General features: G+C 46.1%; 1 protein-coding gene across 4 annotated transcripts in view; it reads right to left on the reverse strand.

Annotated features, from left to right (window-relative positions):
• Positions 1–27,783, reverse strand: part of OSBP2 (oxysterol binding protein 2) — a 1,025,274-nt gene that overhangs the window by 15,819 nt on the left and 981,672 nt on the right. For 2 of the 4 annotated variants that reach the window (XM_069214445.1, XM_069214444.1), the window contains one exon: positions 19,708–19,812. The exons of the other annotated variants lie outside the window; for them this stretch is intronic. In XM_069214445.1, coding sequence (XP_069070546.1) covers positions 19,708–19,812 — 105 coding nt within the window. The remainder of the gene's footprint in view (positions 1–19,707; positions 19,813–27,783) is intronic. 4 annotated transcript variants of the gene reach the window in all.

Below are 27,783 nucleotides of genomic sequence, written 5' to 3' on the forward strand. Positions count from 1 at the left end.
TTCCTGGAAACTCGTGGAGGCGCAGAGCATATCCAGGCGTAGGCTTCGAGGATGGAGGCCTAGAGCGACAATGCTCCTTTTCCCTTATCTCTGCCAACGGACAGGGTGAAGTCAAAGAACGCTTGCTCTTCTTCAACTTTTTCTTGTGCCTCAACTTACCCGATCGTTCCATGGACTTGGAGTGATATGACGATGAAAGGGGGCTCCACAACTGTTCTTGGCACCTTTCTCTTGACCGAGATCGGGACATACGTGGAGCCAAGTGCCAAGCTGCAAGGAGCTTTAGGGACTGCTTCCTCAAAGCTTTCGGGTTCATGGCCCGGGACTCGGAGCGCGACTTCAGGTTGTGGTCGTGCTCCAGCCACCACAGGCACCCGAGGTGCGGATCTGTTACAGACATCGCCCAATGGCAGGATCTGCAGGACTTGAACCCCGTCTTATGCGAAGACATCCTCAACGCACCAGGAGTGTCAAGACTCAAAAATCTTCTACAAAAAAGTCAAAAGAGATCAGTGAAAAAATTACTGAGGGATAGCTCTCCTTCGGATAAGCACTAGGCTGGCGCAGAAAGAAAATAATTTACGTCAGTGCTCCAGGGTGGCACCTGTATAGGTCCTGCAATGTCATATCCGGCGCAGACAATGCTGACGGCGTGCGCTCAGCCCATCGACGCAACCTAGCAGCGCACAGGGGTACTGCTCAAGAGGAATCTCCAGATCCACACTGATGCCAGGGGAAATTCTAAGGTAAGGAATCTGCTACTAGATGTCTCTATCAAATATGAGTGTTTTCAGCATTAATTGCCATAGAAAAAGTTACTCCCCAAACCAGCAAAAAATGCTGAATGGAATTACACTAAATCTGGCAGGAACATAGAACCTTACTCAGCTATGTCCCTTTGCATGGCTTTGTGTAAATCCGTTCAGTACGTTTTGAGATATTTGGATTAAAAAGGTGTTGGATGGGTTTTGAAGTATTTATTCATGGAGGCTAAACCCCGGAGGCAACTCCTGCTAAACATGGGTAAGACTGTGCACAGTGGTGGTTGTGTACATACAGGGCTGGGCATAGCACCTGGCCTGGCACAACAGCCATGAAAAATATGACTTGCACACCTAATGAAATGCTGAGAATATAAATATCAGAGAACATGAATCTGTCTTAGCCATGGCCTAGGCAAAGATGTTCAAAAATATCATCAAGAAGGCCCTACAGTTCTACTGACAGTTCTTGTTAATGGAGTTACTGTAGATTATGTCTTGCAGGGTGGTAAGCAGGCCTAGGGTGGAATGATGCAGATTCTTGAAAATCCATTCAAGAGATTACAGGTGGAGCTCCCACTCGTGGCAGACCAACAGCAACTGGCTGAAGGCATCAAAGTGTTCCTTTTGAAACCCAGGTACATTCTTTTTTACAGGGATATCACTTTGTTTGCTACTGTCCAGTCCTATAACAAATGTGCATCTTCTGACATGGTGCGGACCAAAGGCCCCTTTTTTCGTGATGTAATACATGGAGATTGTGAAATCGATTCTGGTCATTAAGGGTTATTTTGCCAGTCACTGCAGGAACCCTTGATGACCCAGCCACATGGCCCGTAGTTTTAAAACATTGAAGTGGAGGTGTTTGTGTTTCTCCAGCCATAAACCACTTGAGGAATGCGCCAGCACGTGAAACCGAAAACGTGGATAGATGTGTCTGTTGCCATGATGATTATGATTGTTATAATTTTAAATGGAAGACATTTGTTGGGGTTTTCTGGAAATCTCTACCACTACAGAGATTGATCGAAGTGGGAAGTGACTTTCACAACACTGCACCAAGAGCCTGTCAGTTGTTGCCACTTGAGTTCCAGTTCCTGTTGGAAAAGTCTTAAGTGGCAGAATGGAATGAGTTCTGTGCAGGAAGACATAAGGCCCAGCCGTGACTTCTGATTGGTACTGTACTGCGCCTGCAGATGTTTGCAGCCACTGTCGGTAGCTTTACATGTGCTCTGCGGATGGAAAAGACCTGCAAAGCTGTGTCTACGAGTGTTGCCAGAAACTGACATCAGAGAAGATATTAAAATTAAAAATATAATGTTTTCAAAACTATTTTTGCAATTGCATAATGGGTTCATATTCGTTTGCGTTTTGAAAAAAACACATTGAGGTAGGAATAACATTCTCCCAGTGCTCTTTAAAATGTAAACTTAGATGTGCCTTTGTACAGAGGTTACAGCACTGTCCCGGATCGTATCTGTGCAAGTTTTATCAAAGTGGTAGTTTTATAAAGTAGTAGGGCTCGGTGGCAGCACACAGCCAGACACAGCTCGCCAGGGGCCTGCGGAGAGGGCTGTGAGCGGACGTGTGCATGGTGTGCCGCCATTGCTCCGTTATCAGTTGCCTCTGAAGAAAGTAGTCAGAGAAGGGGGTGGGGTGTGTGCCCGTTCAGTGTGGTGTCTCGGATGTGCAAAGTGAAATAATATGGCAGAGCTCATCTATCTGTCTGTGCAAAGTGAGTTAAGGTCCTCAAAGGTTCTATTGCACATTATATTCTCGGTCTTGGTTAAAGAATCGCTTTGTTCAAGTTTTCGCTCAACTCTCATTAGGTATTTCACCAGCCTGCAGTTCAGCTTAGCGTCCATCGGTATGAAACAGGCTACAACGGCCTGTCTACAGTGGTGTGGCCTCCTGCTATTAAACATTGCTTTTAGTATGAATTTGCGATCCTCCAGCGTGGATTTGCCCAAGCAACTTATGTGGAGCATTGTTTAAAGACCCTGTCGGCATAGTCGGCATAGCCGGCACAGAGCCTTTCCCTAAGCGCGTTGCCATGGCGCCAGATGTAGAAGAGAGGGAAGGCGCACCAGTCAATATTTCAGGAAGCTCCCTTTGATGCAACAGCTGAACTTGGAGTCGTGGTACGGTTGGGGGTTTCAGCGAGGAGTAGTTGGTTACTGTCATCCAGGCGTGGCGTCGCTTTGGAGAAAGCTTCTGTCAGTCAGCAGTGAGAATCGCTTGATTAGTTTATTTAACGGGGATCTGAATTGAAGATAGGTGTTCTGTGTGTCCCAAAGAGAACTTAAACAAAAAGCTGCTAATGACAATGCCAGGTAGGTTCTAGCTGGGGAGTGGACTTTCATGATGATTTCCTGCCGCAGATGGTAGTTTAGGGTCTGCCTGTTGGCATTTTCAATTTAAAACAGCATTCAATAAACGCCCCTTACCTGACCAAGGTTTGTTTTGTTAGGCCAAATTCAGCCTCACCTGGGGAGGTGACGTGTGTCGAGACAGATGGAATAGAAGAGAGTTGGCTTAAAGAAGAGATTCCCCTTAAGGCATCAATACTGTATGCTAGTGTTGGCACCAATTTTGTCAGAACTACTTGCAGGAGTGGTGTAATCAAAGGTCCGCCAACCTTTGCTCGAAGTCGATGAAAAGCAATCAGTATGGAATTAGCTTCAAAAGCAGGCATGCTATGTGCTGCTTAAAAACCCCAGTCAATCAAACAGCAATCAAAGATATTTGTATTCAGTGGTTAAATAAAGTTTAGCTGTTTCCAGATGCCATGTTATGGGATCCAGAAACCATGTCATACAGCCTGTAGCAAAACTGGTAAGCCTAGCTGATGGAAAAAGCTGATGCAAGTCTTTGTGAAGGTGCCACCTTCCTCCATCGAGGGTGCTTCCACTAGCCAGTCGTCCAGGTATGGAAATGCCTGGTGGCCCTGGCTCCAAAGAAAGCCTGGCACCGGATTCAGACACTTAGTAAATATGTGTAATGGGTGGGGTTAGGGGACAGGTTTCAGGCTAAAAGGGAACACTCTGAACTAACAGTGCTGCCCAGTGACCAAGTACCTCAAATGCTGCCTGTGGTTGGGGTACATGAAAATAAGTGTACTCTAAATACAGGGAGGTGAGTAACACTCCTTCATACAGCAATATGACTTCCTGAAGGGGCTATCAAGCAAAATGACAGAGTTGTGAAGAATTTGTTGAGTTTTAGGAGGTCCAGGTTCAGTCTCTATCACCTGACTTCTTCCTCATCAGAAAGAATCTGTAACAGAAGCTTAGGTTTCCATTGGGCCTTGGGGATATTTTTGAGGCCCCTTTGAGGTGGAGGAGAACCTCCGACAAAGGTTTTTGAAAATGCAAGTGAAGTTTCTTTGCTAGAGAGTGATAAGGTGGTCTACAGACAACCCCCAGTGTGTGCCTTGATTAGACAATCTGAAGCACCCAGTGATCGGATATTATTTTGATACATTCAGATGAAAAGCTTGAGATTCCTCCCACCATGGTCTGAGTGGATGCTGGTGTCAAAGGCAGCATTTAGTAAGTCAGGCACAACTGGTGTTGTCCAAGGAGCATGACTGGGGTGTTCCTCTCCTTTTGTCAGAAGGCAGCTAGTAGGTTGATGCTCCAGGCCCCTGCCTGAGGTGAAACCCTGATGGTATCCTGACTGTCTGGGTGGTATTCCCTGTCTCGTTTGACCTTTCAACCTGATCATGCGCGCTATTACAGCCACCTTCTGCAGTCATGAAAGGCAGACAGTCTGTAGCAGAGAGCACACAGAGACCAGTCTGTCTGTGTCCGTTTTTATCAACTGCAGTTCTTCATTCATATGTCTCCTAAAGAGCAAAAGAGGTGAACTTTAGCCAGCTGTGTCTTCTGTGAACTGCAGCGCGTGATAACTGCCAGAAGCCTGCTTTTTTGTCATCCATGGCTGCATCTATTACAGTGTCAGCGGTGTTCAACCCCTCATTGAGAATGACGGCGTTGTTTGTTTTATCCTTGGGATTGAGATCAACTAGAAGAGAAACACTGCACACTTCTAGAGGTCATATCGTCCCAGAATGGCAAGGGGGTCAGCCACTTTGGCGGATGTCAATGCCATGGAACGGACCCTGCATCCAAGATCATCTATGCTCCTCCCATCACTGTTCGGCGGTAGTGAAACAGGTGTGATGGGGTATTTGCAGGGGTAGCCATCGCAAATATCAATGTGGGAGTGGGAGGTGGGGTGGGGAGGGGTAGGGGGGACAGGTGCTGGGGGACAACGGGGAGAACAAATGATAAAAAGAACAAAAAAAAAAGTACTCTTCCCACCTCCATCTCTGTTTCCTACCGCCTTGGTCCTCTGCTGTTCTGGTGTCCCAGCATTCACTGGGATATGAGCACAGGCTCCCCTGAAACCCTGGCACTGATCTAATGCTAAACCTAGCAGGACAGCGGCATCAGGATTGGCATGAGCGGTGAGGACTGCCGCTCAGACAGTGCCATAGGGTCTGTGCAGTTTCTCCAGCCAGACTGTTCAACCCAACTGTAGGGGAAACCTAAGTACGCATATGTGTTTGGACAACCTAAGATGGCCAACCAAACACACATGCACACTTGGTACATTCCATTCTTCCTCTGCTCCACTACTCCCATGGCTCAACCACACCCCTCCCTTTACATGCTGGCTCAGCCAGCTGCAGAAAAATAAAACTGTAATGAAGTATTGTTTTATTTTTCTGCTGCTGACTCTTAGCCGGGGGTTGGGGCGACGCTCCTCTGCCACTGCGGAAGAGCTGCCCGTAGGTATTTGTATCTTCTTTGAGCTACTTCTGCAATGATGGATGACAGCTTAGGATGACCAGTGAGGTATGATGTGGTTGACTTTGCTGCTCTTTATTTTTCTCCATAACTGTAGCAGGCATCTTTGTTAGTTTTAACTTTCTAAACGTAATCCAGAATTGGGACTGATTTCACTGATTTCCGAGACTGTTCTTTGAAGTCGCTGAGGGAGTATTATTTTTATACCACTGGTAGACCACACTTCCTGGCTGCTCTCTAAGGCAAATAATGGAAGTTGGACCTAGAGCAGAACTCCCAAACTTAAGGAAGCATGTAGAACAACACAGACAGCTGATGCTGTAGCAAAACTCACTCAAACAGAGAAATCATTTGGCTTTGTGCTTCATGGGCAAATAACGCTGGAGGGACAGGGAAATAAACACAAACTAGCTTGTGCAGCTACTACACTCACACTCTAGCCAAATTATTATTATAACTCTAGGAAAAGGATAAGGTCATTCCTTCACTGCGACAAGTGAATGAGCCTAGTGAGCCTGACTCTCTCCTAGAGGCAAAGCACTCTCCCCAAGACACATTTAGAAAAATCCAAGAAAATCATACATTTTACTTCATGATTCTTTAGTATATTGGATAATAAAATAGAACATTTGTAGGTTGTTCACATGGGGGAACTAATAATATATTCCAGCACCAGACATTTGCTCAGGTCTTTAGGACAGGTGAAGACTACTTATTTACGCCGCATTCATAAGCTAACAGGGCTCAGGCTTTGCTTACCTCTCCCCAGTATTTAAAGCATGCCTGAAAAGTCAGTTTCCACATCTTCCTCAATATTTGAAGCAAAATTGCTAGATCATTTACACTGGCACAGAAATGATGCTTTGAAGAGGGAAGGACAATGTGTAAATTAGCTTTGCATGCTTTCCATGTATGCTTTTTAGAACAGGAGTAAAGGTGCGAAATGGCTTAGTAATGGTTCATAGTATGCTGTGGGTAAATATGTAAGTTAGCTTAGTAAAAGTGCTTTACATATTAGGGGTCAATATGGACTCTTGCCCTAGTATCTAAAGCATTCATTAACATCCAATGTATGCAGAGTACTCTTAGACGGTCCTCAGTTTTGCTTTGTTCCTCTCTCTTCTCTGTAACCCATTAGAAACTTCCATGCCTATTTGTACTGTGGCTAGGACAAAGAAGTAAGTGTTGCTAGAGAACAAGGCAGCGGGCAACAAAAAGTAGAAGACAGCAGACCCCAAAAGGACCACACACTTTCATACCATGTTGCTTGTGGTGTTGGCACCTTGCAGCAAAGGCTCTGCTTTAGTGTCTCCCTGACTGCATTCTATGGCAACCCAGAAATACTGTTTCTATTGGGCATTATACTTAATGTTAAAAAAACAGAGAAATTCCCTGGAAAAAACAAAGGTTACAGGTCGTTATATTAAGGAAATAGATTCTAAAACAAAACTTTGAAATTCACTAAAAAAAAACAAAGGTTACAGGGACGTTATAGCTAGGTTAAAATTTTACACGCACAAACCATATAAATTCAGCTGCTATATTTTGAGTTTCTTTAAGTAAATATAACTTGTGCCCTAAGGTAACTATAACTTGTGCCCTCGCCACGCACTGATAATTACCCCAGATATTACATCACTCATGATTTCTTCTATGACATCATTGATAATATCACTGTAACATTTGCAGTAAAATTACTAATGCGAAAACTGTGCATGGTGAAGGCGCAAGTTATAGTTACCTTAGGGCACGAGCTACAGTTAATAGAAATAACTAACTATAACAGCTGAATTTCTAAGGTTCAGTGAATATATATGTGTGTGTGTGTATATATGGAAAATGTCACTTACCCAGTGTACATCTGTTCGTGGCATGAGACACTGCAGATTCACTTGCTGTGCATATCCCGCCATCTAGTGTTGGGCTCAGAGTGTTACAACTTGTTTTTCTTCGAAGAAGTCTTTTCGAGTCACGAGATCGAGGGACTCCTCCCCTTTCGGCTCCATTGTGCAAGGGCGTAGACTTCATCTTAGATTGTTTTCCCCGCAGAGGGTGAGGTAGGAGTTGTGTATATAGTAATAGTGCCCATGCCATGGAGTAAGTATGTATGTACATAATGTGATTAAAAGTGATATATTTACAAGTTTACAAATGTACAAGTTAAATTTTTTATCAACTTATAACGGCTACTGGCTCCCGGGGAGGTGGGAGGGCGCATGTCAATCTGCAGCGTCTCATGCCACGAACAGATGTACACTGGGTAAGTGACATTTTCCGTTCTATGGCATGTGTAGATGCAGATACACATGCCGTGCATAGACTAGTAAGCAGTTATCTCCCCAAAAGCGGTGGTTTAGCCTGTAGGAGTTGAAGTTGTTTGAAATAATGTTCTTAATACTGCTTGTCCTACAGTGGCTTGTTGTGTTGTTAACACATCCACGCAGTAATGTTTAGTAAATGTATGAGGCGTAGACCATGTGGCTGCCTTACAGATTTCTGTCATTGGTATATTTCCTAGAAAGGCCATATTGGCACCTTTCTTTCTAGTGGAGTGTGCCTTTGGTGTAATAGGCAGTTCTCTCTTTGCTTTCATATAACATGTTTGAATACATTTAACTATCCATCTGGCAATGCCTTGTTTGGATATTGGATTCCCTGCATGAGGTTTTTGGAAAGCTACAAACAATTGTTTTGTTTTGCAAATTTGTTTGGTTCTATCAATGTAGTACATTAGTGCTCTTTTTATGTCTAATGTATGTAATGCTCTTTCAGCTACAGAATCTGGTTCTGGAAAGAACACTGGGAGTTCCACTGTTTGATTTAAGTGGAACAGTGATATGATTTTTGGCAAAAATTTGGGATTTGTGCGTAGAACTACTTTATGTTTGTGTATTTGTATAAAGGGTTCTTGTATGGTAAAGGCTTGTATTTCACTTACTCTTCTGAGAGATGTGATAGCTATTAGGAAAGCTACTTTCCAGGTTAAGTATTGTATCTCACAAGAGTGCATGGGTTCAAATGGTGGACCCATGAGTCGTGTAAATACAATATTGAGGTTCCACGAAGGAACTGGTGGTGTTCTTGGTGGAATAATCCTTTTTAGATCCTCCATAAATGCTTTTATGACTGGGATTCTGAATAGTGAAGTTGAATGTGTAATTTGCAGATAGACCGAAATTGCTGTGAGATGTATTTTAATGGATGAAAAAGCTAACTTACACTTTTGTAAGTGTAGTAGGTAGCTTACAATGTTTTTGCGGATGCGTGTAATGGTTGGATTTGATTTTTATGACAGTAATGGTAAGGTATTCCCTGGCACTGATAGTGCTTACCGCCATGGATTTCATGGCGGTTCAAACCGCTGGAAATCCACGGCGGTAAGCCGGGTCCAAATACCGCCAGCGGTCTAGTGACGGCCGCCGGGCTGGAGACCCAGGTCTCCAGCCCAGCGGTAGTCTCCGCCCTGGGGGGGCGGAACGGAGAACCGGCGGATGACCATGGCGGTAACCGCCATGGTCATAATTCCCCACGTAAGACCGCCAGCCTGTTGGCGGTCTTACCGCCGGTTTAACACCGACCGCCAGGATTGTAATGACCCCCTTAGTGTTCTGAGACCTAAGATGGGTCTTAGAGTTTTGTCCTTTTTGGGTATTAGAAAATACAGGGAGTATCACCTGTTCCTTTCTGATGATTGGGTACTAGTTCTATAGCGTCTTTTTGCAACAACGCTTGGACTTCTAGCTGTAATAGATCCATGTGTTGTTTGGACATGTTGTGTGTTCTTGGAGGCACATTTGGTGGTAATTGTAGGAATTCTATGCAATAACCATGTTGGATAATGGCTAGGACCCACGAGTCTGTTGTTATTTCTTCCCAGTTTTGGTAAAAATCTGTAAGTCTCCCCCCCACTAGTGTTATGTGTTGGGGATTTGTAACACTGAAATCACTGTTTATTTTGAGGGGTCTTTGGGCTTTGGAACTTTCCTCTAGTTTTAGGGAACTGTCCACCTCTGTATTGTTCCCGAAAGCCTCCTCTTTGATACTGGCTCTGGTATGTGGGTCTGGTTTGTGAGGTTGAGGGTTCTGTGCTTTGGGCCCGAAACCCCCCCTCTAAATTGTGTCTTCCTAAATGTGCCTCTGCTCTGTGGGGAGTAGAGCGCGCCCATGGCCTTGGCCGTATCCGTGTCCTTTTTCAGCTTCTCTATAGCTGTGTCCACCTCCGGCCCAAAAAACTGCTGTCCATTAAAAGGCATATTAAGCACAGCCTGTTGGATTTCGGGCTTAAATCCGGAGGTGCGTAGCCATGCATGTCTCCGAATAGTGACCACTGTAATCACAGTTCTGCGGCTGTGTCTGCTGCATCCATTGCCGATCTTATCTGGTTATTCGAGATACTTTGGCCCTCTTCCACCACTTGTTGTGCACGCTTTTGGAACTCTTTGGGCAGATGTTCTATAAAGTGCTGCATTTCATCCCAATGAGCTCTGTCATATCTTGACAACAAAGCCTGGGAATTGGTAATGCGCCATTGATTGGCTGCTTGTGCTGCAACTCTTTTCCCCGCTGCATCAAACTTTTGACTTTCTTTGTCGGGTGGTGGTGCATCTCCCGAGGTGTGTGAATTAGCCCTTTTACGTGCTGCCCCTACTACTACTGAGTCAGGTGTCAGTTGTTGCGTGATGTACCCAGGGTCTGTAGGGGGAGGCTTGTACTTTTTCTCCACCCTAGGTGTGATGGCCCTGCCTTTGACGGGCTCTTTAAATACTTGCTTCACGTGTTTCAACATTCCTGGTAACATTGGAAGACTCTGGTACTGACTGTGTGTTGACGACAAAGTATTAAATAAAAAGTCATCCTCAATCGGTTCAGCGTGCAGTGCCACATTGTGAAAAGCAGCTGCTCTGGACACCACCTGCGTGTAAGCAGTACTGTCTTCAGGTGGTGATGGCCTCGCTGGGTAGCAGTCTGGACTATTGTCTGATACAGGCGCATCATAGAGATCCCATGCATCTGGGTCATCCTGGGTCATCCCTGTGTGCGTTGGGGACTGCATCATAGGTGGGGTAGCAATTGGTGATGGTTGCGGTGAGTGGTGTGGTGATGATTGTGGCAAAATCCGTGATGGAGTTACTTGTTTTGCCACCTTTGCTTTCGGATGTTTTTCTGTGTTTTGGAAAGCAAGTTTCCTTTTCATCCTTATAGGAGGGAGAGTTCTTATTTTCCCTGTTTCCTTTTGAATATGGAGCCTTCTTTGCATATAATCTGGTTCCCCTGCTTCTAACTCTTGTCCAAATCTATGGCCTTGTAGTTGTTCTGAAAGGCCTTGCTCTTCGGTGTAGGAGCTTGTTTTCGGCTCCGAAGATGGGTGTTTCGGTAGCAAAACTTTTTCTACAGTTTTTTCCGGCCCTGAAGCCACTTTTTTGGTTTCGGTGTGCCGATATCTCGGTGCCGACTTACTTCGGAGCCGGTCTCCCGGTGTCGAGTCTGGTCTGAGCCAGGTTCTCGGTGTCGAGTATGCTGCGTGCCGGGATCTTGACCGGAGTCGGAAGACTTCGACACATGCGTGCCCTTTTTCGGTGCCGATGGTTGGTCACCAATTGTACAGGTTAAGCCATGGCCTGTTGGCGGTGGCATCCCCTGGGCCTTCATGATTTTGGTGTGAGTTTTGGCCGGGGCTGGTTTACTCACGGTTTTCGGCGCCTGCTCTGTTTCGGGCTCGTCCGAGTCAGCGATGGAGAAAGTTTCTTCTTCCTCGACATCGCGGTGTCCTGACGGCGCCGATGCCATTTGAAGCCTTTGTGCTCTCCGGTCCCGTAGCGTTTTCTTCAACCGAAACGCCCGACAAGCCTCGCAGGTATCCTCTTTGTGTTCGGGGGACAAACACAAATTACAGACCAGATGTTGATCTGTGTAAGGATACTTGTTGTGGCATTCGGGGCAGAAGCGGAATGGGGTCCGTTCCATTAGCCTTGAAGACGCACGCGGTCGGGCCAACCAGGCCCCGCCGGGGAATCGAAGCCCCGAAGGGCTACCGGAGCTCTTCTTGATTCGGTGTCGATCTGTGTTAACTAACCCGATAACGAACGCAAACAATACCGTCGAATTTTCCGAGATTTAACTAACTTTCCGAACCGAAACACGGAGCGAAGAGGAACACGTCCGAACCCGATGGCGGAAAGAAAACAATCTAAGATGGAGTCGACGCCCATGCACAATGGAGCCGAAAGGGGAGGAGTCCCTCGATCTCGTGACTCGAAAAGACTTCTTCGAAGAAAAACAACTTGTAACACTCCGAGCCCAACACTAGATGGCAGGATATGCACAGCATGTGTATCTGCAGCTACACATGCCATCGAACATATATATATATTATATATATTCATATATTAGGGTATAAGTGCGGATAAGGTTATAAGGTCGTAAGAATGTTTTAAGGAACACATGGAACTTTTCAGCAGGTGCTTTTAAGTTTCAAGTTTCGTAAGTCATTGCTAAACACAGCACCCTCCTGAGGTCAGCGCCCCGATATCCAGGTCAGCACCTGGTGCAGCCATACCGCTTGCACCACCCTAAAGCCGGCCCTGGGTAGATGTATAGGGTGCTAAGAGATTTTTGAGGTTTAGAGTGGGTAAAGGGTATATGGTGGTAAGGGTCCTTTTTAGGGTTAAGAGTTGGCTAGAGGTATTGGGTTGTAAGGGTGTTTTTAGGTTAGGGGCGGGTACGGGTATTGGATGGTAAGGGTGCTTTTAGGGTTTAGGGGTGGGTAAGGGAATATGGTGGAAAGGGTAGTTTTAGGGTTATGTGGTGATTAGGGGTATATGGTGGTAAGGGCATTTTTAGGGTTTGGCCGCGGATAGGGATACAGGGGTAAGGGTGTTCTTAGGGTTTATGGTATGTAGGGGTATTGGGTGGTAAGGGTGTTTTTTTTAAGGATTTAGGGGAGGGAGAGGATAGAGAGTGATAAGGTTATGAAAGGGGGAATACAATTTTGTTTTTAAAGGGGGGAGTTTGGAGGGTTTGCCTCAATAAATTATTTATTTTTTAAATTTAAAAGAGAGGGTTACAATTATATATATACACACACACACACACACACAACGGTTTCACTTACCCTACCATATACTTACCGTCTGGTAAAGGCATGAATTGCTCTGCTGTACATCTGCATTTTACATATTGGGAGGGAATGTGAAAACTGGCAAGCATATTTTTTCCATTGTTGGACTTGGTGCTCAGTCTGGTCCTAGTGTGAACAAATACTTGACTGACACCTTTGGGACAGATTCACAAATACCAAATCCATTTAGGATTTTAGGACTTCAATGCCATCTCCCACTTTTAACTCCCCCATTAATCAACCTCATCTCTTTCTCCTCATTCATGACTCATCACACACTCCTCATCCCTCAACTATCACTCCTTATCCATTATTCCTAATCTACACTCCTCAACCCTCATCCCCTAAGGCGCAACTATCAATTCGCACCACTACACCCCCTCATCCCTCACTTGTCAACCCTCACTTCTCAGCTGTCATATCGCATCCAAATCTTTATCCCTCTCTCTTCATTTCTCACTCACCATCCTTCAGTTCTTTTCACTGTATTCTCATCCATCATCCCTTCATCTTCAAGCCTCAGTCACTGTCCATAAATTCATTAAAAAAAAAAAATCTGTTTATTAAACGAGGTGCAAAAACAGCAGTACATTTAACTTATTTTAGAATGAGAACAAGAATGTTCCCTTCCTGCATTCATTCACACGTATTTGTTGACTTTGTATAATACGGTTACAAGTTAGCGTACTGGCATGCAACTTAAAACTGTGCAACTTGTAATTATAGTCACTTTGATTATTACATTTATATATATATTGGCGTCACAAATAATGAGGGCAACATTAGACTGGAGAGACAAGAGAGGCACATCTACTTTGTGTGTGTACGATGTAGGCAAGGAGAGGGCCAGAACAGGGCTAACAGGCTCGTGGTACCCAATCTTATTGCCTGGGGTCACACTTGGAGGGATCACTATTAGTCGCTTAAATTTGCGTTTCAGTTGGGTGTGGTAATGTCATGCTGGAGTAATAGGAAGGGTGTGAGGGATCGTATGATGTGGATGCTGAACAGGGAGTTCACTATCAGGTGTCTGATAATTCAGGGGGGGTACATGTTGTCTCTGGTTTCTATATTTACTACGAAGTTATCCCAGATTTCAGCGCCTTCTTGTATCTGTCCCTTATAATGAAGTTGTCTTAATGTGTGAGCCTCTGCTTGTGTGCGACTATACAGGTCGTGGAGCCAGGCGGAGTAAGAAGGGGCGTGTGGGGCCTTCCAGTGTGTGGCGATCAAGCGCTTGTATACCACAAATGCGAGGTCTATAAACCTGTGAATATGTTTATCTCCCTAGCACGGTGTCGTATGCCCAGCAAACGTGATTCCGGAGTGGGTGCGAGTGCATGGGCAACGATGTCTGCTGTGATTTCCGTGATATGTTGCTAGCTTGTGTTTACTGGGTGGCAGTCCCAGACCATGTGATAAAAATTAGCTGCAGGGGTGGCACATCTAGGACACTCTGGTTTAGAATTCGGGTATATTTTATTAATACGGGCCTGGGATAAATAGGACTGATGAATGTATTTGAATTGGGTGTACCTTAGTCTGGTATTGCGGGAAACGGACTTAATCGTGGCGAGTACCGCTTCCCAGGTTTTCTGGGGGATTGGTGCAGTGAGGGCGGCATCCCAGCGGGATTTAACTTGAGCTAAGTCTGTACGGGCGCCTGTTAAAAGTATTTTGTATAACTTAGTAATAGTGCCTATTACGTTGCCCATAGTGAGGATTGTGGTAAGTAGAGGAGATTCGCTGGGTTCGGAGTGGCTGCGTCCCCAAAAACTGTGTAGAAGTTTTGTAATGGCACTATATGTCAAGAAGGCCCCGGGTTGCATGGTCCCAGCGGACACCAATTCTGTGAAGGTACTCACATTAGAGCCCGAGTAGAGGTTCCCCATATTTAATGATTTAGTAACGCGCATATCATGGTAAGATGAGAGCACTGTCCCTAAATTCTGACCCTTACATCTAACTCCTTTCTCTTCAGCCATCTTTCTTATTCCCTCACTCATCTTTCACCCTTTCTCCTTCTTGGACACTTCATCTCTCACTACTTTTCCTTCACTTCTCCCTCTTCATTCTTCACTACTTCTCCCTTATTTCTGACATCCCCATTGCTCACTTATCAGCCACACTCACCATCTATCATTCCTTAACCATCCCTTCTCACTGCTCCATCCTCACTCCTCACCTCTCATTTGTCACTCATCCCTCAGTTCCAACCCCTCACACTTCCTTCACTGCTAGCACTCATTGCTCATTTCTCATTCTTGATAGTGAATCCTTATCCCTCATGTCTTAGATCTAACGCTTAACTCACTGTTGCCAGGCACCACGCTCTCCTCATGTCACACTATCAACTCAGCATTACTTCTTACTCGTTGCTCACCCCTTCAACTAATTAGACTAAATACATCCGAAATTAAATGATTTGTAGGTGAGCAAAACAGGGCTGGAGAGAGTGTCCGTGAGTTGGCCATCCTAATTTTGACACAGGCATTTAGGTAGCAGGTGCAATGTGTTTGAAGTACTGCCCAATCGACAGTTTAGAGAACCAGAATCCTGTAAGGTATGGGAGATAGGTAAACCGAATACGGGCACAGGACATTTCCATATTCAGATTTCTAGGCACTGTAAGTCACTTCTGTTCAGATCCCATATGAATACATACACACACATTATTATATATATACACATTCCTTTGCTGTAGTACATCACAAATCTACATACATTATTGTCTTATAATGTTCAGAACATACTTTTGTCATCATTTTAATAGATGACAATCGGGGAGGACTTTTGTAGATTATATTTAAAAGGGAAAGGTTTACTTGGCAAACAGAGCAAAACAAGAAAGCGGGAAGAGCAGTACAACAAACTAAGGAACCTAGACCCAGACCCAGACCCCGACTTATCTGGACGGGCCCTCCCACCAGCCTAGGCCCTCTTGGAACTGGATACTTCACCTCGATGCTCACGCCTCGCTCCTTCTGCTCGCTCTGTTCCTCCGCTCTCGCCCCTTGCGCTCCTTTGTGCTTTCTGTGCTCCTTTGTGCAATTTTGTACTCCTTTGTTCTGTTTGTGCTCCTTTTGTTCCTTCTTGTGCTCCTTTGTGCTCTTATGTGTCCCTCTGTGCTATTTTCTGGTTTTCCCGTGCCCTTTTGTGCTATTTATGCCCTGTATGCGCTATTTGTACTTTTCTGTGCTCTTTTGTGCCCTCTTTGTACTCTTTTCTGCTTTTGCACCTTTCACTCACTTGGGCCATCTCAGTCCGAGTCAGGCCTTCTACCCCCTGTGACACTCTCAGCAGATCCCCAGCCCCCTTCTGTCCTTTTCCAGCCTCCCATCCACTTCTTAGCTGTCCTCCTGTCGCGTTCTCGTTCCTGCTTCTACTGCCTGTACCCTGTCTACTTCCCCAGAGCTCCTTCCTCCTCCTTGAACCTACTTAATGGCTGCGTGACTCCACTGAGTGAGTTCCTAGGCCCAGCGTCAGCCCCACACTTACCTGGACCGGTTTTCGGACCAGTCAAGGCCCTTTCTGATTCGGCTACTTCGCCTTGAGGCACCAGTCTTGCTGCTTCAGTTTGCTTCACCCTCGGTGCCCACCCAACCCTTGTGCACTTTTGTGCTTTCTGTGCTCCCTGGTGCTATTTTCATGTTTTTTGTGGTGTTTGGGATCTTTCTGTGCTTCCCTTTCCTCCTTGTGCTCTTTTTGTTCTCCTCTATGTTATTTTCTGTTTTATCGATCTCTTTTTGTGCGATTTGTGACTTTTTTGCGCTTTTTGTACTTTCTCTACTCTATGCTCTTTTGTACTTTCTGTGCTCACTTCTGCTTTTGGTCCTTTAACTCGGGCCTTCTCACCTTGAGTCAGGACTTCTGCTCCCAGTAGTACTCCCTGTATCTCCCCACAATCCCTCCACCTTTCCCGCTCCTTACCTGTGTCCCTGACACGTTCTCCTTCCCAGGCTGTTGTAGCCTCACCCATCACACCTCTAGGCTCCTTCCTACTCCCAGGACCTACTTAATGGTGGTCTCGGTGCGGCTGAAGGTGCACCAAAGGCAGGCCTGTCTGTGCCCATCCATGACTGGACTGCGCCCAGCTTCAGGAACTCTGGTCCAATGACCCCCCAGCAATACTCTGCAGCATTCCTTCAATCACTCAACCCTGGATGCCTCTTCTCTCCCTGCTGATGCATCAAACATCGCAAATGGAGCTTTGACCTACATCCACTTCCGGATTTCATGAAGCCACCCACCCACTCACGCACCAGCAATGCCATCATCACCCACACCCAACACCACATGGCACAGCGAACGCACACAACATCTCACTCAAATGCATGCAACTCAACAAATTATCACTCAGCAAACACAGGATCAAAATCTGGGACCTGCTGAGAACACAGGATCAAAATCTGGGACCTGCTGAGCAGAGACGCACCGGACATCCTCTTCCTCACTGAACCCTGGCTCAATTCCACGTTGGCGCCTGCCTTTGCCACAAAATCCCAGGAGGCTACTAGATCGCGTGACAGGACTGTGCCCGCAAGCCAGGTGGAGGACTCCCAATCATCTGCAAGGAATCCATCAAATGTTCAACATTCACAAAGTACTCCGCCTCATTCAGGGAACATCTTATTTCAAGCTGTAAATCTCTGAAAACTTCACCTTGAACAGGACCCTCATCTGGTGGTGAAGATGGGGTCCACCCGGGCCATGAGTTACCTTCACCAACCTCTGGACTTCATTGCTCTGCTAACCATTGACTCCAGAGCCTACATACTCCTCGGCAAGCTCAACTTTCACCTAGAAGACAGATCTCACCCTTGCACCATAGCACTTCTCAAAACCCTGGGAAACATTGACAAAACCAGTTTGCCTCAGACCCAGCACACATCGCAGAACAGACGTTGGACCCCATCTTCACCACCAGCGACAGCATCAAATACAATGTCACTTCCCTGCTCACTTGACCAGACCACTCCATCATTCACTTTCAAATCAACACACTGCTAGTCAATCTACCCACCAGTATTAACCTACCAAGCCACAGCTGGGGAAAAAAGAAAATCACACAAAAAGATGCCCTCAGCCTGGTTCACCCCAACCCCACAGACAACCTCAACAAGGGCATCACCAACCTCAACTGGATAAAGAACTGGGCTGACGCCCTCGCACCAAACAAGCAAAGAAGGTCCACAAAGCAGGCCATCTGGTACACAGTGAAACTTTGAATCACCAAATGGCACTGTAAACAGCTACAGAGGAAATGGAGAGGGGGCCACATAACCATTGACAGAACCATCAAAAAGGCTGCATTCGGATGCTACCACCAGCAAATAAAAGACACAAAGTAATTAGTGCTAGCCAACCACATCAAAGGAAGCGCAAACAGGTGCAAGGATATCTTCAAAATCATGAAAGACTTCACCACACTATCAGCCTACATCAATAAAATCACCCCCTCCTACGATCTCCGCAACAACCTAGCAAAGTTCTTTCACAGAAAAATCCCAAACATCAACAACTTTGAACTCCAACCTGATCCCAAACAACTTATTGCCAACTTACACATCACCAAACAAGAGGGGTCCCCAACAGAATGGATAACCTTCAGCAGAGAGGACACAGTGGCAGTCATGCAGACCATCCACTCAAGGACTCCGATGGATCCAAGCCCCCATCACGTCAACCACCTAGGAGCACCTTTAACCAGCACCATCCTCACCCACATCATCAACACATTCTTCATGTCAGCCATATTTCCGGATGACTGGAAACATGCGAAAATCACTGCTCCTCTCAAGAAAAAATCAACAGACCTGAACCAACTGAGCATCTTCCGACCCTCCTCCATGCTCCCCTATACAGCCAAAGCATTTTGAGAAGGCTGTCAATAAGCAAATCTCAACCCACCTCTAGACTCAACATCTGCTGGACTACACCCAATCAGGATTAAACAAAAACACAGCATGGAAACAGCACTCATGCGGCCACTGATGACATCTGGACCATCTTAGGCTGAGGAGACACAGCAACCCTCATCTTGCTCGATCTCTCAGAGGTTTTCAACACTGTCTCCCACAACACTCTCATCAGAAGATTCACATCCAAGGATACGGACTCAACTGAATCTGCTTCTTCCTTACGGGAAAAACCTAAAAAGTTAGAGTCACCCTTCACATCAGAGACCAAGAACCTGAATTGTGGAGTTACCCAGGGGTTATCACACAGCCGCACCCTGTTCAATGTCTACCTGACACCACTCAACAGCATCATCCAATTCAAAAACATAACCATTGTCTCCTACGCTGACGGCACTCAACTCATCCTCTCATTGACAGACAAGACAACCACCATCAGAACCAACTTCACCAACTGCATGATTGTGGTAGCAGAGAGGATGAGGACTGCTTGAAGCTCAACTTCAAGAAGACAGAAGTACTGATCTTCTAAAATACGACCTCCCGATGGTGAAGAGCAGTTAAGGATGAGGAGTGTGAGTTGACAAGTAAAGTATGAGGAGTGAGGGATGAGGGTTGAGGGTGAGAGATGAGGAATGAGAAGTAAGGTAAGAGGACTGATACACAAGGGATGAAGAGTAAAGGAAAATTAATGAAAGATGGGGACGAGGAGGAATGGAGTATGAGGGATGAAGACTGAGGAAAGAAGAGTAATAGGTGAGGGATGCACAGTGAGGGGGTGGATAAGTGTTGATTAGTGTGGTATGAAAAATTGAAGATGAGGGATCATGGTTGATGAGTAAGGATTAAAGAGTGAGCAATGGGGATTGACAACTGGGGGTTAAAGAATGAATGAGGGTTGATGAGTGAAGGATGAGGAATAAGCACTAAAAAGTAAGGAAAAACGAGGATGATTTAAATGGATATGTATGTTCCAGCAAAGGGGAGAAGTCAAAGAAGGTAAATGATTTAGGCAAAAGCAATGAAGCAAATACTCAGACTAATCTAATGGGAGTGACACATACACAGTGTTTCACATTCATAGCTGTGTCACATACTTGCTTGTTTCTCCTTTGCTGCTTTTTTTCTATTTCCTTTCTGCAGTAGCACGGGGCGTCTAGGTGAGCCAGAGTTAGGTGTGTCCTCCTCCCCCTCGTCTTCCCCTACAAGAAAATACAAATATGTGGTGTCTCAAGCTAGCCTCCATGTTGTGCCCTCTGCTGATATAACTAGGTATTCTAAAATCTCTAAACACAGGAGGGCTGGGGGCCAGGGGGAAATTACAGCTGTCATTTGTAAAATAAAATGATTTGAATATTACAATAACATATATATTGCTCAATATATTTGGTTTCCCGTATATTCCCTTGGGTTTGAAACAGGTGACATTGTAGCTTTCTTCATATGGACAACCAGCGAGGAAACTGGGCATAGGTTTCTATTCAGAATTTGAGGTATTTTCTAACACAACCTTCCATTCCCCACTGGAAGGCTTCTGCAAATTAGTAACTTGCAGCTAGAGATCACTTGATTTAGACTCACATTACTGTAAAGTGAGTGCGGACAGGGGGTTGTTATTTCTTTAGGGCACACTGCTGCGTGAATCCAATGTGATAATGAAAAGAAAGCCACTAATGTTTTGGCCTTCATTGAAAAGTAATCTCCTCCAAGAAAAGCAGAAATGCAAGTAACCAATGAAGTCTCTTGTAGTGTATATGCCAGCCACAGATTGTTTCACAGGTAAAGTAATGGGTATGTCAACTTATATACATGTGGTTGGCTGCTGCACAAATGAATGCAGTAATACGGTACAAGCCTGATGTATCACCCAGTTGGGACAGTTTTCCACACATGCATCAAATTATTGTGTGTGTGTCTAAATCATGCACACATAATCGTCACTGATTGTTGACACAGCAAAGCTTCCAGAACATCACCATTGCTGCTCTGAGACGTCCTGTAACCTGAACAAACAGCCACCATGTAGCGATTCATAGCACATGACCCTTGCACTGCAAGGCAGGACCTGCCACAGAGAACTCAAGTCTATTTCATCACCATCATCAAAGAATATGGCGTTCTAAAACTCAGCAGTTGTTTGGTTGAATGAACAATCAGAGGTCGCTGAACTTTGCAATTGGTGGGAGATAAAAAACACGTGCTTCGAGTTAGACAGAGAGCTGCTACTGCTTCTCTAGGATGGTTTGCCGGTCTGCATTATGAAAACTGTGTAAAAGAAATGGGCCAAGAGGTACACTTTACAGCACAAACTACCATTGGCAACAAATATACAGTTTTTGAGGCATAGTAATGATACTTTCCAAAACTTTCAAGATGTGTCAGGCAAGCTTTACACTCCATGGGGTGTTTGGGTGTTCATCACCCCCGCATAACTTTGGGAAATTATGGCAAAACTGCATTTCTAGCACAAACCTCTCTAGAAATAATATAAAAAGATAAAGGTACAAAAAGTACTTCTTGGGCATGCTATGATCTTTGTCTTATTATTCAAAACATTTATAGTAACTTTCTTCCTTCCTTTATACATTCCATTTCCTTTCATTTTTCCATTCAGCTACATCCAAGAAGATTACCTGAATGTTATGACTCAGAACCTGCTTGGAAGGGAAGTGTGAAAAACCAAAAGTTACAAAATCCCACCATCAAAACCATACACAGAAAAACTTGACAAATCTTAGAGGAGCATGCAGTAGTCCAACTGGTCAATGAGATCTTTTAGGATCAGACCGTGTTAGGGCAATCTTGTATGCCAAGACTGAAGGCGGATCTAGTGATATCTATCAATATTTTAAGTGCCCTTTAGTATAAAGGAACAAATACAGTATTTTTTGTCCCCAAACAGTTTCTTACAGTTTTCTGTAAATATGAATGATTTATAAAATACAAGCCTCATTTTGGATAAATAAAGCCAGTACTACCAAAGAACAGCTGGTTGTTGTTGTGAAACACCAGCTTTTTATTTTCAGTAAATATACGATTGGTTCCCAGACTTCAGATTTTCAATTTAATCAATCCTCACTTCTACTATTGCCACAAATGTCCACCTTCCATGTTTATCATCACATTGTGTATTGCAATTTCTACAACCACTATATAAGAAATACTTAGAATTACGTCAACGATGCCAGAACATGCCAAGGATTGAAAATATTATACCAGGGTCTACCCAGGTATAATAGTATATCATCTGTCAAAGGTAGCCAATATATTATGACAGGGCTATCATTATGTCACGCTCTTCATCAGGTTAATGACAACTAAAAAATGTCAAGGGTTAGTACCATAGAGTCAAGGGCCAATAGTATGTCTCAGGCAGACACAGTCATTCCAAGAAATCACAGAATATGATATGTAAAAAATGGGCAATACAATGCTTGAGCTGACACTGAACACTGGACACATACTAGTATGTCAAGATTACCCAAAACATGTCACGAAGAAGCAACACAGTGCCAAGAGCACTATTTATCTCAGATGCTGCTACAGCCCTATCAGCAATGCCACGGTTTCTCAAGAACAGACAACATTATGTCAGACATAATGTAAATTAGGTCAGAGTTCACACAATATGTAAAAGATGTGCACCATTATGACAGGGTCTCCATTATGTCAGGGATAGCTGCAAGCATGTTAAAGATGGGCACAGTTATGATAGGAGTAGCTACCAATAGGTCATGAATGAACAAATAAGTTACTTATCTTCGGTAACGCTTTTTCTGGTGGATACATTAACTACCTGTGGATTCCTCACCTAAAGAATTCTCCCCTCGCGCCAGCTTCGACGGAAATTTTTTCTAGCTCTGCACGTCGACGCTGACATCACAATAGCCCGACTCCACGCGACGCCGTATGACGTCATATAGGCAATAAGAAGCCCATATGGTCAGTTATCACCATTTTTTACGTGCCTTAGAGGCGAACAGGTGAAAATTTGACCCTGAAGAGAACATAATCACATCCAAAGAAGTGAAAACGCAACATTTATTACACTAAAGATAATAAGAAATTAAATATGTCAGTCAAAATCAATCATGAGTACTTGAATTATCAAGACCAGAGAAAGAAATACATTTATACATGCTACAACTATATACATAAATCAGGCATATATATATATATATATATATATATATATATATATATATATATACATATATACAAGACAATTGGCGCTCACCCAAGGATTTCGCGGAACAACGCTTCAGGCAATGGGAGGCGGGTGGGACCGCGAGGAATCCACAGGTAGTTAATGTATCCACCAGAAAAAGCGTTACCAAAGGTAAGTAACTTATTCTTCTGATGGATACACCTACCTGTGGATTCCTCACCTAAAGAATAGAGTCCCAAAGCAGTACTACCTCCGGAGGTGGGTGCCTGAATGGTCAAACCAAGAAATCCTGCAGCACTGAGCGTGCAAAATGGCCATCCCTCCTAACCTCAGAATCCAAACAATAATGTTTGACAAAAGTATGGAGGGATGCCCAAGTTGCCGTCCTGCAGATGTCAACCACAGGAACACCCCTAGCTAAAGCCGAAGAGGCAGCCTTAGCTCTGGTGGAATGTGCACGAAGCCCCACAGGTGGTTCCTTCTTAGCTAAGGAATAACAAAGCTTAATACAGAGAATGACCCACCTGGATAGTGTTCTCTTGTGGACTGCTCTGCCTTTCCTCTTCCCCACGTATCCAACGAAGAGCTGATCATCTTGCCTGAACTCCCTCATCCTGTCGACAAAGAAGCTCAATGCTCTTCGTGGATCCAGTCGGTGGAGCCTCTCTTCCTCCTTGGAAGGATGAGGTGGAGGGTAAAAGGAAGAGAGAGTAATAGACTGCCCCAAGTGAAAGGGTGTAACAACCTTCGGGAGGAAAGCCGCCTTGGTCCTTAACACCACTTTGTCTCTAAAGAAGGAAAGGTATGGAGAGCCTACACTAAGAGCCTGAAGCTCACTGACTCTTCTGGCCGATGTTATGGCTACCAGGACTACAGTCTTAAGAACCAGCAAACGCAAAGCACAAGAATGCATTGGTTTAAATGGCGATCCCATTAGAAATGTTAATACCAAGTTAAGGTCCCACTGTGGCATAACAAACGGTGTGGGTGGAAACCTATTAGTGAGACCCTTAAGAAACCTCAAAACAATTGGAGATTTAAATAAGGAAGGTTGATCAGGGAGGCACAGAAAAGCCGACAGTGCTGATAAATAGCCCTTAACCGTGGCAAATGCACAACCCTTCTGTGCCAAGGAAAGAGCAAATGATAATATATCAGACAAGTGAGCCTTTAAGGGATCAACTCGGCTCTCTCCACACCAACATACAAATTTAGCCCATCGATTTGCATAGATCGATTTGGTGGAGTGTCGCCTGGCCAATAAAATAACATCCACCACTTCCGGTGGGAGAGAAAAAGCACTCAGATTGCCCCGTTCAATCTCCAGGCATGAAGATGCAGACTCTGGAGGTGGGGGTGTAGAATCTGCCCCTGCAACTGTGAGAGGAGGTTCACCCTGTAAGGGAGACGGAGCGGAGGGCACAGAGAGAGTTGGAGAAGGTCTGTATACCACACCCTTCTTGGCCAATCCGGGGCTATCAAGATGACCTGGGCCCGGTCTTGGCGGATCTTCCTCAGAACTCGAGGAATCAGGGGTATGGGAGGAAACACGTAAAGCAACTGACCCTTCCAGGACATCTGAAACGCGTCCCCCAAAGCTCCTTGCATTGGATACTGGAGGCTGCAAAATAACGGGCACTGCGCATTCTCCTGAGTAGCAAACAGATCTATCTGCGGACACCCCCACATCTGGAAGATGTAAAGAACCAGATCCGGATGAAGACGCCACTCGTGGTCGACCGAGCTGCGTCGACTGAGAACATCTGCACGTACATTGAGCGCTCTGGCCAAATGATTTGCTACCAAGCAAATCTTGTGGTCCTGACCAGAGTCGAAGACCTTCTCTGCAAAGAAGGTACAACCCCACTCCTCCCTGCTTGTTTATATACCACATCGTGGTAGTGTTGTCCGTCAGAACCTGGACTGACTGATCGCGAATGGAAGGGAGAAAGGCCTTGAGAGCCAGACGTACTGCCCGCAATTCCAACAGATTGATGTGAAACTTCTGTTCCACTGGAGACCAAAGGCCTTTGACCTCCAGGTCCCCCAGATGACCTCCCCACCTTAGAGTGGAAGCATCCGTTACAACTGTGGCCACCGGCGGAGGCAGTGAGGCCTTCCTTGCGACAGGTTGCCGATCGCTGCCAACCATTGAAGATCCACCATCTCTGGTGATGGTGATCGATTTCTCGAGATCCCCTTTGTGTTGAAACCACTGCCTGCGGACGCACCAGTGAAGAGCCCTCATGTGCCAGCGTGCATGAGTGACCAGCAGTATGCAAGAAGCAAACAGACCGAGCAGACGAAGGACCTTGAGGACTGGAACTACCGCTCCATTTCGAAACATCGGAATCAACGCCTGAATGTCCTGAACCTGCTGGGGCGGTGGAAAGGGCCGATTCAAAGTTGTGTCCAGTACTGCCCCTATGAACAGGAGACGTTGAGAGGGCTCCAGGTGAGATTTGGGCATATTGATTGAAAAACCCAGGTCGAACAACTGAGTCGTCGACTGCAGGTGACGCCGCACGAGCTCTGAAGTCTTGGCTTTGATCAACCAATCGTCCAGATAGGGAAACACTGCTATCCTCCCTCTTCTGAGCTCGGCCGCTACCAAAGCCATCACCTTTGTGAAAACTCGAGGTGCTGAAGTAAGACCAAACGGGAGGACCGCAAACTGATAATGCTGCGATCCCACCTCAAACCGGAGATACTTTCTGTGCGATTTGAGGATCAGAATATGGAAGTATGCATCCTGCAAATTGACAGACACCATCCAATCTCCTTCGTTCAACACCAAAAGAACCTGTGAAAGGGTCAGCATTTTGAACTTTTCCTGCCTGAGGAACCAATTCAAAATCCTCAAGTCCAGAACTGGTCTCAACCGACCATCCTTTTTGGGGATCAGGAAGTATCTTGAATAACAGCCCTGACCCCTCTCCTGCTCGGGAACCAACTCTACTGTGCCTTTTGCCAATAGGGATAACACCTCCTGTTGCAGTAACAGAAGATGGTCTTCCGAACAGAAGGATGGGCGGGGAGGGAAGGGAGGACGGAACTCCCGAAAGGGAAGAGCGTACCCTCTCTTCACAATGCCGATGACCCAAGAGTCTGATGTTATAAACTCCCACATTGGAAGAAATTGGGCAAGTCTCCCCACTACCGGAAACAAGTGAACAGGGAGTGGTGGAGTACTAAGGCTGCTTTCCCTGCTGCACCCCTCCCGAGGAAGAGGAAGAGGCAGAGTGCTGCTGGGTTGCTCCTCTTGTACGTACTCTGCCCCTGCCCCTGAAGGATCTGTAAGGCAGGGAGCTTGCAGACTGTTGTGGTGCCTGGAATCTGCCACGAAAGGAGGAGCCATGTCCAAAACCCCTAAACTTCCTATAAGACCTAAAGGAAGAGGAAGTGGCTGCCTGAAGCCCTAACGACCTCGCTGTGGCTCTGCTCTCTTTAAAACGTTCAAGAGCAGAATCTGCCTTTGTCCCAAAGAGTTTTTCTCCATCAAAAGGCAGATCAGAAGAGTTGCCTGCACATCCGTAGAGAAGCCTGATGAGCACAGCCAAGCCTGACGCCTCGACACTATGGATGTGCCCATAGCCATCGCCACAGAGTCTGAGGTGTCCAACCCAGACTGGATCACCTGGGTCGCCGCCACCTGAGCGTCCGCCAGCAAATGCAACACCTCTTGTGGCAAGTTCGGATAACCAGGAGAAGCACGAAGCCTGAACAATCAAACTCTCCGAAGTTGGATGTTTGGAGAGGAAGTCCGGGTCACCTGGAGCCGCACGATAGGGCCTTGCTACCACCCTGTTGACAGCTGTAGAAGTCACAGGTTTCCTTCAAATGTCCTTGATCGGGTCCAGGAGAGCCTCATTGAAGGGCAAGAGAGGCTCCGCCACCACCGAGGCCGGATGCAGCACCTCTGTCAAAAGGTTACTTTTCACCTCAGCAGCAGGAAGAGGAAGATCTAAAAAGTCTGCAGCCTTCCTTATTACTGCATGAAAAGATGCAGCCTCTTCGGTATACTCCCCAGGGGAAGCCAAATCCCATTCTGGGGAAGTGTCAATACCACTTGCAGTGTCCAGACCCTGAAAATCACCCGAAGGCTCCAAGATTTCGCCTTCCTCCAGATGTTTCCTGCTATATTCTTCCTCCTCCAGGAGGCGCAAAGCTAGTCGTCTGGACCGGAGTCTGGATTCGAGACCCGGCGTCGATAAGGCCGACGCCGAAGATCTTCGCCGGTGCCGTTCTTCGGATCCATCCGACGCCGGACCCTCCGGTGCCACAGGCACCTTGATAGTGGATTGTATCCGTGGAGAATCCACCGGCGCCGGAGTAGCAGATGTTGTAGGTGTCACAGGTCTCCTGGGCGACGCCAAGGACATCGGCGCCGCATCGGCTCCAGTCGGCAAAAATGGCATGAAGGGCGTCGGCCTGTAAGGGGCCGGAGCACCCAAATTAAAAGCTAAAGGGCCCGACGGACCCGCATGCCCTCCACCAGGCGCCATGGTGGAAAAGATATTGAACATGGCATTTAAAAATGCCGCAGGATCCGTACCCTGCGGCGGGAAAGCTGGGCATGTTTGCGCTGTAGGCGCCGGCATAGAAGCCGATGATGGGCCAGGCAACTCCTGCTCCGGAGAAGCCGCCGGTTCTTGAAGAGGCTCGACTTCAAACACCGACAAAGGTGAAGTCGGAGCCGTAGGAGGCGGAGGAGTGACGGTCGGGCTAATCTCCCACGTCGGACGGCGCCGAGCTGATGGAGATGCAGATCTGGACCTGGACCGACCTCTACTCGATCGGCGCCGAGAGTCGTGACGGCGCTGAGAGTCTCCATGACGACGATGAGTCCTCGAAGATTTTGAAGAGGACTCTCTCCGATGCCACCTTTCCTTCCTCTTCTTGGAACGGGCCAGGAACAATTTAGCCTCTCTTTCCTTAAGCACCTTAGGGCCCATGAGCTGGCAGGAACAGCATGACTCGACCTCATGGTCGGAACTAAGGCACC

The sequence above is a fragment of the Pleurodeles waltl genome, chromosome 11, assembly GCF_031143425.1.
Source record: "Pleurodeles waltl isolate 20211129_DDA chromosome 11, aPleWal1.hap1.20221129, whole genome shotgun sequence".
In the NCBI taxonomy this organism is placed as follows: domain Eukaryota; kingdom Metazoa; phylum Chordata; class Amphibia; order Caudata; family Salamandridae; genus Pleurodeles; species Pleurodeles waltl.